General features: G+C 36.8%; 1 protein-coding gene across 5 annotated transcripts in view; it reads left to right on the top strand.

Annotated features, from left to right (window-relative positions):
* Positions 1–15,594, top strand: part of ATP6V1H (ATPase H+ transporting V1 subunit H) — a 127,775-nt gene that overhangs the window by 57,955 nt on the left and 54,226 nt on the right. For all 5 annotated transcript variants that reach the window (XM_033202146.1, XM_033202147.1, XM_033202149.1 and 2 more), the window contains one exon: positions 14,977–15,155. In XM_033202146.1, the coding sequence (XP_033058037.1) occupies positions 14,977–15,155 (179 nt within the window). The remainder of the gene's footprint in view (positions 1–14,976; positions 15,156–15,594) is intronic.

The following is a 15,594-nucleotide window of genomic DNA, read 5'->3' as shown; positions in this document are numbered from 1 at the left end:
ACTGGTCTATAACTTTATTAATATATAGTGAATATGTTTTCATTTCTGTATATGTGGATATTCAATTTTTTTTAATGGCTGTTTTCCACTGTGTTGGTGTAAAGCTGTGTGTTTAACCAGTGCTCTATTGATGGCCATGTGGTGGTGTTTCTAGTTTCTTTTACATATGTTTGCCCACTTTGATGAATATTTCTTTTGGATTTAGTTCTGGAGATGGAACTGCTGGGTCAAAAGAATGTGTTTTTATACTTTTTTATTTTTATTTTTTTAAGACAGTCTCACTGTGTTGCCCAAGCTGGAGTGCAGTGGTGCAATCTCGGCTCACTGCAACCTCCACCTCCTGGATTCAAGCATTTCTCGTGCCTCAGCCTCCTGAGTAGCTGGGATCACAGGCATGCACCACCACGTTCAACTAATTTTTGTGTTTTTAGTAGAGACAGAGTTTTACCATGTTTCCCAGGCTGTTCTCGAACTCCTGAGCTCAGGTGATCCACCTGCCTCGGCCTCCCAAAGTGCCAAGATAACAGGCATGAGCCACTGCACCCCACCTTTTTTTTTCTGAGACAGGGTTTTTACTCTTGTCACCCAGGCTGGACTAGAGTGGCGTGATCATAGCTCACTGCAACCTCGGACTCCTGAGCTTGAGGGATACTCCTGCCTCAGCCTCCCAAGTAGCTGAGACTGTAGATGCATGCCACTGAGCTTGGCTAATTTAAAAAATAAAATCTTTTGTAGAGAAGGGATCTTGCTTCATTGCCCAAGATGATGTTGAACTGCTGGGCTCAAGCAGTCCTCCTCCCTCAGCCTTCCAAAAATTGTGGGATTACAGGTGTTAGCCACAGCACCTGGCCTACACTTTTGATAGATAATATCATACACTTTTCAAAAATGTGCAGATTTACATTTCCATCAACTATGTATTGGGAGTGCATATTTTTCTGCTCACTATGATTTAATATTACCCTTCTTTTAATTTTTACAAAATCTTGGTTGGAAAACTAAATCATTGTTTTTTTTTTTAGACGGAGTCTCGCTCTGCCGCCCAGGCTGGAGTGCAGTGGCCAGATCTCAGCTCACTGCAAGCTCCGCCCCCCGGGTTTACGCCATTCTCCTGCCTCAGCCTCCCGAGTAGCTGGGACTACAGGTGCCCGCCACCTCGCCTGGCTAGTTTTCTGTATTTTTTTGGTAGAGATGGGGTTTCACCGTGTTAGCCAGGATGGTCTCGATGTCATGACCTCGTGATCCGCCCGTCTCGGCCTCCCAAAGTGCTGGGATTACAGGCTTGAGCCACCGTGCCCGGCCTAAATCATTGTTTTAAATTTGCATTCCGTTAATAATGAATGAGGCTGAGCATTTTTTAATATTATTGGCCATTTATATTCTTTCTATAAATTGCTTATTCATAGCATTTGTCACCTTCCAAATTTTAAAATTTGATGTGCAGGAACTCTTTTCTAGATGTCTGTAGTTAATTAACAGCTAATGTCTATTGAGAGCTTATTCTGTGTCAGGCACTGTCCTAATTACTTTAAATGTATTCCACATATAATTGTCCCAGGAACTCCATTTAGTGGTCACTAGGACACGAGAGGTTAAGTAATTTGCTGGAATAGCTAGAAAGTGGCAGAGCAGGAATTTAAACTCAGGCAGTATGATGCATGCTTTTAACCATCATGTTAATCTGTCTTTGATGCAGAGAATAATAATTGTTAAAATTTATTAAGTAATTTTTATGCATTGCCTTATTTAAGCTTCGTGATTACCCAATAAGTTCTATTACTATTTTTATTTTATTGATAAGGAAACCAAGACTCGGAGATAATTCCTCAGTAAGTGAAAGGATTGGAATTTCACTGAGATCTGCCCAGCTCCAAAGCTGTCCTCTTAACCACCCTGCCATCTCCTTTTTTTCTTGTCTTGTTGCATTTTCTCAGGAACCTTAAGACTGGCATTAAAAAGGGGGAAACGTGAAAAGGAAAACCAAAGCTACCATCAGGGGAAGATTTCTTTGCTTAAGATACCAGCTGGATGTGTTGAGCCCCGTGTATTTCCTGGCTGCCTGCAAGGGCTGAGTGAGTGAGTGATGGCATGGAGGAGTGGTGTTCAGTGTGGATTCTGAGGGACTGTACAGTAAGATCCAGGTGTGGCCTGCTGGGTGTGATAATCACTGACCAGCTATTGACCAGGTGTTAGGCTGAGCATTAGATTTTCTTTCCATTATGTTTATTTATGAAAGTAACACTCTTTTTCATATAAAAATCATTCTGTGGTCCTTGAAGTTCACGCTTGAGAAAGAGGCAAATGCGGAGCCTCCTTGCTTCCCTCCCTCCCCATGGTGGCTCTGCTCTTCGTACTTCCTGCGCACTCTGTCCACATGAGTTGTCACAGTAAATTCAGTCCAGCTAAAATAATAATCAGTTCTTAAGTCGTTAAGGTTGTGTTAATGAGGCTTTACTTTGAAGTATTTTAGTAGGTAAACTGAATGTATGTTTTTCTTCTACTTACGTGCTTCATTATCCATATTCTTATTTATTTAAAGTAAAAAATTCCAGAAATGGAGTCTTTTGCCAATCTCTCCTAAATCACAAAACAGTTGTGGATTCCATGTATGTGCCAGGGGCTATGCTAATTATTAGGGGACACAGATGACCAGGATAGAGCTGGACATCGAAGGTCTTATGGTTTGGTGAAGACAGTCGACATGAATAAGCAATGCCAGTGCAATGCAGTGATGAGTGACGAAGGGAGGAAAGGCGGTAGAAGAGAGGTGGACAGCCAGAGAGGGGGTATGAGGAGGAGACAGGGCCCGAGGGGCCTTTTGAACGGGGGTGTGAGGAGAAGAGAGGGCTCAAGGGGCCTTTTGAACCAGGAATAGTTATCTTGGAAGTGCAACGGTGGGGAGAGGTTGAATGTTAACAAGTGAAGAAAGAATCGTCTACAATCATCAGTAATTTGTTCTTGTAGGATTTGTTATTCCTTTCCCTGACCCAGGTGAATTCTGAGAGAGTAAATGCAGCACATGAATCTGGCTCTTGAAGATGCAATCCTGGGATTTGTGGCTGTTTACTTTCTGAAGGCACAGACTTGTTCTGTGAATGGATCTTTTGCCCCTACCACTCTGGGCATAGAACTAGTGGGGCCAACATGAATATTTCAGTCATCCTGGTTATCACCTGACACTAACTAGGCACAGACTTGTTCTGTGAATGGATCTTTTGCCCCTACCACTCTGGGCATAGAACTAGTGGGGCCAACATGAATATTTCAGTCATCCTGGTTATCACCTGACACTAACTAGGCACAGACTTGTTCTGTGAATGGATCTTTTGCCCCTACCACTCTGGGCATAGAACTAGTGGGGCCAACATGAATATTTCAGTCATCCTGGTTATCACCTGACACTAACTTGTGCTCACACTCTTGGGCATCACTCACCAAGCATGGCACCTTCAAATAAGACCCTTTGTCAGATCTACTTTTAGCACTTTATTCTGTACTCTCCTGCTCTGAGGGAACATGGAATAATATCTGATTCCTCTTTTAAATTTGTTCTCTGTGGCACAATAGATATTGCATCTTTTCAATTCAATAAATTTGTTCTCTGAGGGCTTAATGCTCCTTCTGTTCCATTTGTCTTAGTTTTGAGTTTCTCCCTTGTCTTTCCTTTTTTTAATTCTACAGTTGTCACAGGAGCCTTTATTTTGTCAAAATCTTCTAGTGTAAATTAAGCATCTACCATTTGCAAAAATAGAGCTAGTTTGATCTTTTACTGTTATAAAAATTATATGGTTTTATGGTTAAAAAGATACGATAGAAAAATATTAAGTAAAATTGTAAATTACCCACAATATCACTCCCACATATGGAACCCCCTTGATGTTTTAAAACCTGCAGTTTATCTCTGTTCCTTTACTGCATACAACTAGGCTTCAACTCTGGGTGAATTGTGGTAGGCACTGAATAGCTGAAGGAGTCGTTGAAATCTCATCTCTTCATGATTTGGGTGAATCATGCTTGACGTTCCTCACTAGAAAGTCTGTATGCACTCAGGCCTGTAGTGAGTGTCCTGGCATGTGCAGTGGCAGTCAGGTTCTCTGGGCTGTTGGGCTGGCCTCCAGGCTTTTGGCCAAGTTACTTAGCCTCTCTGTGCTTTAGTTTTTTTCATGTGTCCTGTTAGAGTAATATCATCTCTCCTACATCCGTTACTTTGTTGATGCTCACATGATAATACCCTTTGAAAAATGTGTGCTAAATGAACCTTTGGCACCTAATAGACCCTCAGTAAATATTTGTGACTATAAAGGGCTGGTCGTGGGGTGGTTGTTGGCACCAGGGCTACAGCAGTCATCGTGAACTTACTTCAGGTTATGTGAACACTGGGTTCATATGGTTGTCTCTGTGGGGTTTGTCTTTGGATGTTACCTAGACAGAAAGAATAGTGAAAAGCCTTTTGGAATGAAAGTGTGTTATTTATAAGGGAATTGCGATCCAATGAAAAAGTTACCTGGAAGTAAAGACTGGCCCAGTTACTAAATGTTCACATTTTTAAAATTAAGAGAAAAGTAAAAACATGTTTACTTAATTTGATGAACATATCACAGAAAGCAAGACTGGAGAGAGAGGGTCCCTATTTTCTGTTAGTACGTGGACTTTTGTCTAAATTGGAAGCTGTTAATAAACTTGGTACTGAAAGCTTTTTTTCAGAAAAGGAGGTATATTTTGTAATTGCTAAACTGTTAGGAAAGATGGTTACCTTTGACTCAATGTCTTTGCAATTAGATTATCCTAGAAAGGATATTGTTATCCTAGAAAGGATATTGATAAAAACAATTATTATTGTTTTTATTATCTTTTGTGTGACTTTCTCTGATGGGCAATGGAAAGGTCAGCAGTTTCCTAAGTAGTTAATATGGCATTTACCTCTACCTGTTCTTTTCTGTATGTTATATAGTTTTTGGAGTTAAAATAACTATTTTTCAAATTGTTAAAGATTGTAAAAAATTATAATTATTTCTTGTTATAGGCTTTTGATAATTTGTTAATAACTTGTCTATTTAAGGTGAAATAGAGGTGTGGGGAAGAGTTGTAATAGAAGTTGGGGTCTTATTTTAGCTGTCCTGTTTTTTCAAAGAATATTCTTTCCCTTATATCTTTTTCTCTCAGTTTCAAGAGACTACATGACTTATTATTTAGAAAATATTTTAAGTGCTGCAAGTTTCTATGAAAAACCAGGTACTAATAATTTTTTTTTTCTTTTTGAGACAGAGTCTTGCTGTATTGCACAGGCTAGAGTGCAGTGACATGATCTTGGCTCACTGCAACCTCTTGCCCCCCGGGTTCAAGCAATTCTCCTGCCTCAGCCCTCCAGAGTAGCTGGGACTACAGGCATGTGCCACCATGCCCACCTAATTTTTGTAGTTTTGGTAGAGACGGGGTTTCGTCATGTTGGCTAGGCTGGTCTCAAACTCCTGACCTCAAGTGATCTGCGTGCCTCGGCCTCCCAAAGTGCTGGGATTACAGGTGTGAGCCACTGCACCTGGCCTAGGTACTACTTTTTACTAGTGGGCTGAGATTTAATCTAAAGTCCAGCAAAAGCTGCTTTAATCATTATATGATATTCTATCTAAGCTTCCCACATACCCTACTTTTTTGTCCCCACTTAGTTCCTCCTCCTTTCCATTATTTTTCGTTTTGAATCATTAATTAAAATAAAAGGTTATTGGAAGCACATATCTAATACTGTAATATCACAGAAGAGAGATGTTAGTTGATGTTAATTGAATCCTGCCTTTAAGTTCTTCCTTCTCCTTTTCTCTTCCATTTTTCCTCTTGTATTTATTCATCTATCTATCAGTGCATCAGATGTTTATTGAAGACCAAATATATGTAAGGCAATTTGTTGGTTACTAAATGTGTGGAAAGATGCATAAGATAGAATACCTTTTCTCAGAACCTTTGCATTTTGTTTAAACCTTTGATAGAGTAACTTGATGAAGTCACTGTGTTTACCATATACAAAGCTCAAAAAGTCACCATAAGTGTAGAGCCAGACTGAGATTCCTAAGTTTTTTTCTTTTGACCTCATTTGGGAGCTTTCTGAATTAATTATGCACTTTTATGGAAATTTGAGAAATAGAGTAGAGTAGCTCTTTTGTAATGGCGCAGTAGAAGGATAGACAAGAGTCTCTCTGGAATGGATAGACCTAGGTGTGAATTCCAGCACTTGATTGTTTAGTGTTGGGAGAGTGGCTTGAACTCCCAGAGCTAGTTTCTTTATGGTGAAAGGTGGTAGATGGTACTTAACTCATTTAAACTCATTTAAACATTAGGTAAGGAATCCATGAAATAACAGTTAAAGTGTCTGCAATAGTAAATATACAGTATGTATTTATTTCCCTGCCTTTTTTCTCCATAAAATCATGGAATAATAACATTTTCCTCTTTATCTCTGTAAGTTGGATTCTTGCTAAGTTAATATTAAGCCCAGGTAAAGATCTAGTGCTGTTTTGTTTGATTTAAAAGAGACAGCATGAATATGTTACTAATATTTAGAAAGATTTAAAAATCTTCTTTAAACTATATTTATAATTTCAAATTTTTACCTATAATGCATAGAATCTCATGATTTATGGGCTTCTATTGTCTAATTTTGGGTTTCAGAATATTTAAAATAGACCCAATCCAATGGCAGAAATACTAGTTTTTTTTAGATTCTCATACACTAAATTTGGGGTAATGCAATCATTATGTGAATATGCTGAGAGCAGAAAGAAGAACATCTTTAGACATCCACAATTTTGATATGCACAGTGGAACTAAAATTGAGCCATTGATAAAGACATAGTAAAGCCATTTGATTTATACCATCAAATTATTTTAAAAATGATGATTTTTAAAGTCATTTTCAAGTTCCTATAACCTTTAAAAAAGATTTTACTGATGAGGTTATTTGGAGATAGTATAGACACATCCTAAAACTTAGGGAAATATATTTTTGTGGGAGGCTTTAGAAAGCTTGCTGAACTACTGTGAGCTGAACAAATCTAGCAGCTGCTAATGATTATTATTAGTTTTCCATTTGGCTGGATGAATTTTATTTTTGAAAATGTCCATCTCATTTATTCATAGTACATGCTGAACTCCAGGTCTCTGCATATATTACTGCTGTTGGTTAAATTGATTTGTCAGTCTTTAGGTTCTAAAATAAATTAGGATGTTTTAGGGCTGTGACTGATAAAGACATTGAAGATCATCTTTGTTGCCTAGAGTTTTACATCTGTATGTTGTGCATTTGATTTCTCTTTTGGGCTCTGCTTAGTCAAAAGCCTACATTATATGTCAGATAAAGTGAATCATATTTTTACAGTGATATGCTTTTCATCAGAAAGGCTTAAGAATTACAGCCAAATTAGATAGACTAATCATGATGTTTAACTCATATCTACACATGTATACTCACTAGACATAAACATGCACACACATGTACATGCATTTTTCCATGCAGGCAGTTCATAGTAATAACCCTTTCAAAGAGGCTAGCTCTAGGCTGAGTGTGTGGAGCTGTTCTGGCCACTGCTATGGAAGTATTGCCAGGAAGAAATTTTATTCTAGAGTCTGTCGCTTATACCCTGTTTCAGGAATTCTGCCTCATCCTCTTTGCCTAACCTCTATCTTGCTTAGTAGATACTAGGTTTGGATGAGGTCTCGTAAGACTGAGACTTTTTAAATTTTGAGGTGAGTCCTTTAATACAGCATTTTTTAAAGTGTGGTCCACATTATCAGTGCAGTGCAGTGAACTGTTTGTTAGTAACCTGCAATGGATAAGTACAGAAAGTGAAAGTCAGCATAAGTACAGAAAGCATAGAAACTTGTGGGAATTTGACAGAATAATGGTTTATTGAATTTTATAGGAAAATTGAACTTGTATTTTACATGTCTTAAAATTTATTCTTACTGTGTTTTATAAAAGTATTTGTTCATGAGTGATTGAAAATCAAAAAACAAGCAAAACCGGTCTTTACCACCGATGGTTTTCGAAGCACTGCTTTCACATATATTTTACAAGGCCAGCAGTTCAGTTTTGCTGACAGAAAGATCTGAATTGTCACCTGATTCCACCTTGTTCTTAGAGATGTCAATATCCCTCTGCACCATTAATTTGCCAAAGGCAAAAATGATGTTTATACTGGATTGGTCACTTTTGCTTTTGTTGAGGTGAAGATATCATTTACTTTTAGAGAAAGAATAACGTATTTCAAAGAAAGTGTTGCTGCCAGATTAGGTAGATTGTTTCTGGCAGATTCAGTTTCTTAACTACTTTTTATAACCCATTTATTCCTTCTTTTCATTTTTTATAGTAAGATGAAGCAATGAAATGAGAATATGTATTTAAAGAAGAATAGAGAAGGCTTAATGATTGATTTGACACAGTTGAAGAAAAAGGGAGAATCAAAAATGACTAATCTTTGAAATGCTGTTATCTTGGACAATTGAAAGAGAAGTTCGTTTTAGAAGAATACCATAGGACTGTTCTACATTAGTTATTGAATGTGTTGAAGTTATAGTTGAAGCCATTAGTTATGATAATATCTTTTTTTTTTTTTTTGAAACGGAGTCTCACTCTGTCGCCAAGGCTGGAGTGCAGTGGTGTGGTCTCAGCTCGCTGCAACCTGTACCTCCTGTGTTCAAGCGATTCTCCTGCCTCAGCCTTCCATGCAGCACGACACCTGGCTAATTTTTGTATTTTTAGTAGAGATGGGGTTACACTGTGTTGACCAGGCTGGTCTAGAACCCCTGACCTCAGGTGATCCGCTTGCCTTGGCCTCCCAAAGTGCTGAGATTACTACAGGCATGAGCCATCGCGTTCAGCCGATAATATCTTAAAGATGGAGTTTAATTCTCTGGTCAACAAATACATGTAATGAAATTAACAAAACATACAAACAAAAGAGCTTTGGTATGTTTCTAAAGTTAGAAGAGAGGGTAATAGGTAAAGTAACTGGAAAAGACCATAGAAAGTTTAGTAGAAAAATAAGTGAAATCTCACAAAAGGAAAGGAAGAGAGGAAGAGTTTTATAAGAGTAAGAGGTTAACAGATTTACGCCTCCCCATAGTTGAAGGTCTCAGAAAATAATTTGTTTAGAAAGAAATAACAGGTGTTCTGAAAGAGAATAGTTTGTAGTAGTCATACAAGGAACTGGGGATTAAGAAAAGAATTAAAAATAATCTGTGATATCTAATATGTCCTATTTACTAGGATCTCACATTTTAGTAAAGGAGACAAGCGTGTAATAATATTAGTGTCATACATCATGATTTTTTTCTTTGACTTTGGATTACATAGGAGTGCATTGTTAAATTTCCAAGTAGAAAGTTACTGGTGTTTAGCTTAATTCCATTATGGTTAAGAACATATTCTGTAAGAATTCAACCCTTCAAAATTTGAGACTCATTTTATGGCTTGTCTTATAGTCTGTCATAGTGGATGTACCAAGTGCACTTAAAAGAATGCATATTTTGCAAGTGGAGTTGTGTTCTGTGTCATTTAGGTCAGGGTGGTTGACAGTGTTATTTAGATCTTCTGTGTACTGATTTTTTTGTTTAGTGGTTCTATCAATTGCTGAGAGAGCTGTTAAAATCTCTAGCTATTACTGTGGATTTGTCTCTTTCTTCAGTTTTGTCAATTTTTGCTTTATGAATTTTGAAGCTCTGTAATTAAAACACTTACGAATGTTACATTTTCCTGGTGAATTGGCCTTTGTATCATTGTGAAACATCCTTCTTTATCACTGGTAATGCTCTTTGTTTACTTTATTTGAAGTTAATATCACACTCCAGCATTCTTATGCTTATGGTTGCATGCTATATCTTTTTCCTTCTTAGTTTCAACTTACCTGTGTCATATTTAGTTTGTCTCTTTTAGGCAACACATTCTTGGGTCTTAAATTTTTATCTGTTCAAATATTTTCTGCCTCTTAACTGGAGTATTTAGTTCACTGGCATTTACAATAACTGTTGATATGATTGGATTTAGGCCTGCCATTTTACTCTTTGTTTTCTCTTTGCTTATCTGTTTTTTTGTTCTTCTGCCTTCCATTTTTGCTTTCTCTTGGGTTAAGTGCATCCTTTAAAAATTTCATTTTACTTACCGTAATGACCTCCAGTTCTGTCCATGTTGCTGCAGATGAGAGGATTTCATTCTTTTCTATGGCTGAATAATCTTCAGTTGTCAGAGGCTGAGAAGGGTACCAGGATAGGAGGGGATGAAGTGAGATTGGTTAATGGGTACAAAAATACAGTTATATAGAAGAAATAAGACCTAATGTTGTACAATTCAGTAGGTTGATAGTAAACAGTAATCTACTATATATTTCAGAATAGCTAGAAGATAATAATTTAGATGTTCCCAACATAAAGAAAAGATAAATGTTTAAAGTGGTGGGCATCCCAATTACCTTGATTTGATAATTATAAATTATATATGATTGTATCAAAATGTCACATGTACTCCCCAAATAAGTCCATCTGTTATATATTAATAAATTTTAAAAAATTATCATAACATTTCTTTGGGGTCTTTAACTGTTTCTTTTTGCACTATTTTATTTCTTAGAGGTGATTTTGGAGTCACAGTCCACATCCTTTCTATTGTACTAACTTATGGAAAATGTAAGCACTTGTCTTTCATGCTACAGTTGTCATATTACTGTATTTACATGTTGTAAGCCCTACAATACAGGGTTTTAACCTGTGCTTTAAGCAATCTCATGTATATTATGGAAGTAAAGAGGGAAAATAGTGTTTTATATTTATCCAGCTATATATTAATATGATATCTGCAGTTCTTTTTTCTTTTCTGGACACTCAGCTTTCTGCTTGTGGTATCACTTTCCTGTAGCTGCAGAATTTTCTTTAGCCCAGGGATCAGCAAACTGTGGAAGCCTATGGGCCAAATGTGGTCCACCTGTTTTTATAAATAAAGCTTTATTGGAACACTGCTTTGCTCATTTATGTTTTTTAATGACTGCTTTTGCACTGTAATAGTAGAGTTGTGCAGTTGTGACAGAGACTGCAAAGCCTAAAATATTTACTCTTCGGCCTTTCACAGAAAATGTTAGCCAATCCCTGCTTTTGGATATTTTCCAGCGTATGTCTGCTGGTGACTGATTATCTCAGTTTTATTATACAAAATGATTTTATTTTACCTTTATTCTGGAAGGATATTTTTGCTGGATATAGTTCTGTTTTTTTTTTTTTTTCTTTCAGTACTTTCAAGATATCATTCCACTTTCTTCTGACCTCTCTCCTTTATTTTTCTCTCTTTTTTTAATGCTCTCTCTCAGCAGAATTATCTCCATCATTTCTGATGAGAAGTCACCTTTCCTTTGTGTTTTTGTTCCCTGTATATAATGTGTTATCTTTTTCTGGTTGCTATGAAAATTTTACTATATTTGGTTTTCTGAAGATTGACTATCGTGATGTGTCTGGATTTAGTTTTATTTGTATCTACCTTTTACTGAACTTATAGATTTGTAGAGTTGTATCTTTTGCTAAAGATGGAAAATTTTGGCCATTATATTTTCAGGTATACATTTGCACCTTTTTAATTATCCTTGCCTTCTGGCATTCTGATTCCACTTACATTAGACCTTTTGATACTGCACTGCAAGTCACCGAGCCTTTGTTCACTTTGTTTGTGGGAGGGAATAAACAGTATTTTTTTCTATCTGTCTCTGGAGTTGAATAATTTCTATTGTTCTGTCTTCATGTTCACTGACTCCTTTGTTATCTCCAGTCTACTTTTAGGCTCATTTGTAAATTTTAAAATTACAAATCATCTATATTTTTATTTCTAGGATTTCCATTTGGGAATTTAGTGTCTGTGTCTCCACTGAACTTTCTTTTGTTGCTTTTTTATTGGTACCGTTTTTTTCTTTGGTCATAGTCGTAATGTTTACTTTAAATCTGTTTTTGCAAACTCCAATATCTAATTCATCTCAGGGTTGGTCTTTCTCTGACTTTTCTCTTGAATGTTGGTCACATTTTCCTCTTTCTTCATATGCTTATTAACTTGGGAGTATATTCTGAATGTTGTAAATGATACATCCTAGAACTGGTTTCTGTTATGTTTCTCCATAGGACATTGAGGTTCTTTAGCAGGCAGTTAACTTGGCTGGGCTCCAACTCCAAGCTCTCTCTTCCTGTGGTGAGAAGCAGCTTAAATCTTTTTTCAGTTCTTTTAGATGTAGTTGGGCTGCTGGGAGTCTGTCCTTGCATTGCATAGGTCCCTGGTCAGCTAGAGATTTGGGCAGAGTTCATATACAGAATTTAGGTCTCCTTTATGTTTCTCTCTGATTTCTCCGCTCACTTTCTAGCTGCTATCGTCACTCTAAACTGTCCTCTGTTTCTCTCTGATTTCTCCTCTCACTTTCTAGCTGCTATCGTCACTCTAAACTGTCCTCTGTCTCCTTAGGCGATTGAGGCTGTGGTTTCTGTCTGAGTTTTACCTGAATTTTTCTGAGTGGAGCCTATCTTCAGGAGGAGAGCCATATATAAAACTAGAAATTTTCCTAGTGCCATTCCTTTCTTTTTTTCATATCTAGACTCCATTCTAGTTTCTGCTACCTTTTGTTCCTTCGGGTAATCTTTTATATTTCATCCAGATTTTATAGTTGATTTCTATGGAAGGGTTGATCCGATAGAAGCCACTTTACCATTCCTGGAAATGGAGTCTCTGGAATATATTTAAAATTGAACCAGTAAATATACACTTTGTTCACAATGTTTTACATGAAAGGATAAAACAGTAACATGATAGAAATTCAGAAGTAACCTGATGAAAATATCACAGAATCGTAGTTTTGTTTTTCTGACTTAAGATAACAGTTCAAACTGAACTGTCCTCTCTCTCTGAAATGAATACTTTCTACTTTAAGTAGATGGAAGTTTTGTTAACTTCAGTAGTCTTGAGCTTGATATTCACTGGACATCTTGTGTCTGAAAATTTCTCTGACATTGAATTTGGGAAACTTTCAGCCATTATTTCTTTAAATAAAATATCAGCCCCATTCTCTTCCTCCTCTCCTTTTGGTATCCCAGTTGCTCATATGTTGGGTCATTTGATAATATGTAACAGATTACTGAGCCTCTATTCATTTGTTTAAAAAAATCTTTTATCTCTTTATTCTTCTCCTTGGATAATTTTAACCATTTTCAAGTTCACTTACTCTTTTTCTGTTTTATCTCCACTTGGTTCTTAACTCCATCAGCTGATTTTTTTATTTCAGAAATTGTAGTTTTACTTCTGGGATTTCTGTTTCTTTTTAAATAATTTATATGTTTTTTGTTTGAAATTTTTCATGTATTGAAAGCATTTTATTTCATTGAGGATTTTTATAATAATTGCTTTGAAGTCTTTGTTCTAGTGTCTGGTTCATTCTGGAGCTGTATTCAGACAGGATTTGGGTCTCCTTTATTGCTCTTTGTTTTCTGGGGCTCCCCCCAGCCTTACCCCTCAGCGTTCATGTTTTTCCAGCTTCACTTTCCTGGTTCCCCAGGCGAGAAAGACTATTTTTGGCTTTTCTGTGGCTTCTCTGCCACTGTGCCTTAGCTTCAGGATAAAAATTGCAGTGACAGGAACGTACTTGTATTGTTCCTTGACTTCCCTACTGTATGTGAGTATGAACTTCATACCAGTGTGTCTGCTTCTATTTACTGTTTTTTTAAGTAGTTGCCTTTTCAGTCTGTTCAGGTTTTATAGTTGTTTTCTGCCAGAGAGAGGTTGGTTCAGTAGGTTCTTAAATCCATCATACCTGAGTGGACGTTCATGTTTTAGTTTTGAAGTAATTTTAAAAGCAAATTAATTTAGTTATACTGTTGCTGTTACTCTACTCATCTATTCATAATAAGGAGGATTGCAAGTAATTTCTCCTATCTATAGATGTAAGCACTGAGGAGGAATATTAGGTTCACAAACATTTTATTATTAAATATCAACTCTGAGCCGAGCACTTGTGATAGAAAGAAAAATAAGGCAAACTACTCTCAGGGTACTTAAAATCTGGTAGAAACATAAAGGGAAGATTGGTGGGCATTGGTTTCACTGACTTCTGCATGCTAAGCTAAATCACTTTGTGCATTTGTTCAGCCTCATTATTAGGGATAGAACTAACTTGTAAAAAGAAAAAAATTCAAATTTTGTTACAATTGAAGTTAATTGTTACTGTGTGTGTGTTTTTTTAAATTTGACAGGCTTTTTAAACTAGCTTTGTGAAAGTAACTTTTTTGAAAACAGAGGTCTGTCTTGTTGCCTCTTGTTCCAAGAGTTTATAGCCTGGTCCTTACTTAGAAACATTGCTTAATTCCATGACAGCTTATTGTTACAAATTTGTGGATTCTTTTGCTGTTTTCTTAAGTATTTTTAAAAATAGAAAATCCTAGAAGAGAACTCAGAAATTTGCCTGAATGTTGCAAAACTTTTCTGATAATTGTTCAAACAAGGGAGTTTTAAAAATTGTTGTGCCTTGTGCACTTACAGTTTTGTTACAGACGTGGGAAAATGGTGACAGACTGGGAACTGGAGAACTTGGCTTGACTGCGAACTTGAAGAAACACTCTTTCTTAGTATCCTGTGTGGTCTAGGTGGGCAACAAACGAGAGCTCACAGCCAGAGCAAGGCCGTGAGAAAGGATTCTGGTGGATTTCATTGTAAACGTGTTCAGTGTTGTAGGGCTCATCTGGGTCAATAATTAAAGATGTTTGGTAATCCAGGAAATACAAAAGTGATCAGAAGTAGGCTTCTGATATGGGACAGACACTCAGGAGCGAAGTAAGGATTTGAGATAGAGTCATCCACTTAAAGGTGATAGTTAAATTTGAGAATAGGAGGAGGAGAGAGACTATAAAAGAATGTGCGGAGGTCTGTAAACATCACATAACAAATTATATAATTTCTCACTATCACTTTGTCTAACCCAGAACTTTTTAGAAAAATCAACTGAAAGAGAAACTCGCCAAGAATATGCCCTGGCTATGATTCAGTGCAAAGTTCTGAAACAGCTGGAGAACTTGGAGCAGCAGAAGTACGATGATGAAGATATCAGTGAAGATATCAAATTTCTTTTGGAAAAACTTGGAGAGAGTGTCCAGGACCTTAGGTGTGTTATTCTTTTTAATTCTCATGTGCTAGATCTGTCGGACTTTGTTTGACTTGCATAGCATTTTAAAAAAACCTGAATTTGTTGTCACCTGTACAAATCAAGAGAGTTCACTAAAATACATTAATGTCTCCTGTGAAGACATCATACTGACATGGCAACAGCTGGACAGAACTGTGTGTTATCTCTTCTCATTTAGGGAGATTCCCACTGTTTTCTGCTGTCTAAACTCTGACCAGCTTTACTGCCTCAGGATGTGACTCCACCCTGGAGCTCCTCGAGAGTCTTCTCTTAGAGTCTTTTTAAGCAACAACGGTAGTTTGTTAATTAGTGGAGGAGGTTTGCCTGTATATGGAGAAAGTATTTGTTTTCCTGCTTTTTGAAGGACTTTTGTCTCATTTTTTAATATTAAAAGTAATGTAAATAATGTATATACAGG

Source organism: Trachypithecus francoisi, unplaced genomic scaffold, assembly GCF_009764315.1.
Source record: "Trachypithecus francoisi isolate TF-2019V2 unplaced genomic scaffold, Tfra_2.0 Lachesis_group7, whole genome shotgun sequence".
NCBI classification, from domain to species: Eukaryota; Metazoa; Chordata; class Mammalia; order Primates; family Cercopithecidae; genus Trachypithecus; species Trachypithecus francoisi.
This window is presented reverse-complemented; position numbering and strand designations above follow the sequence as displayed.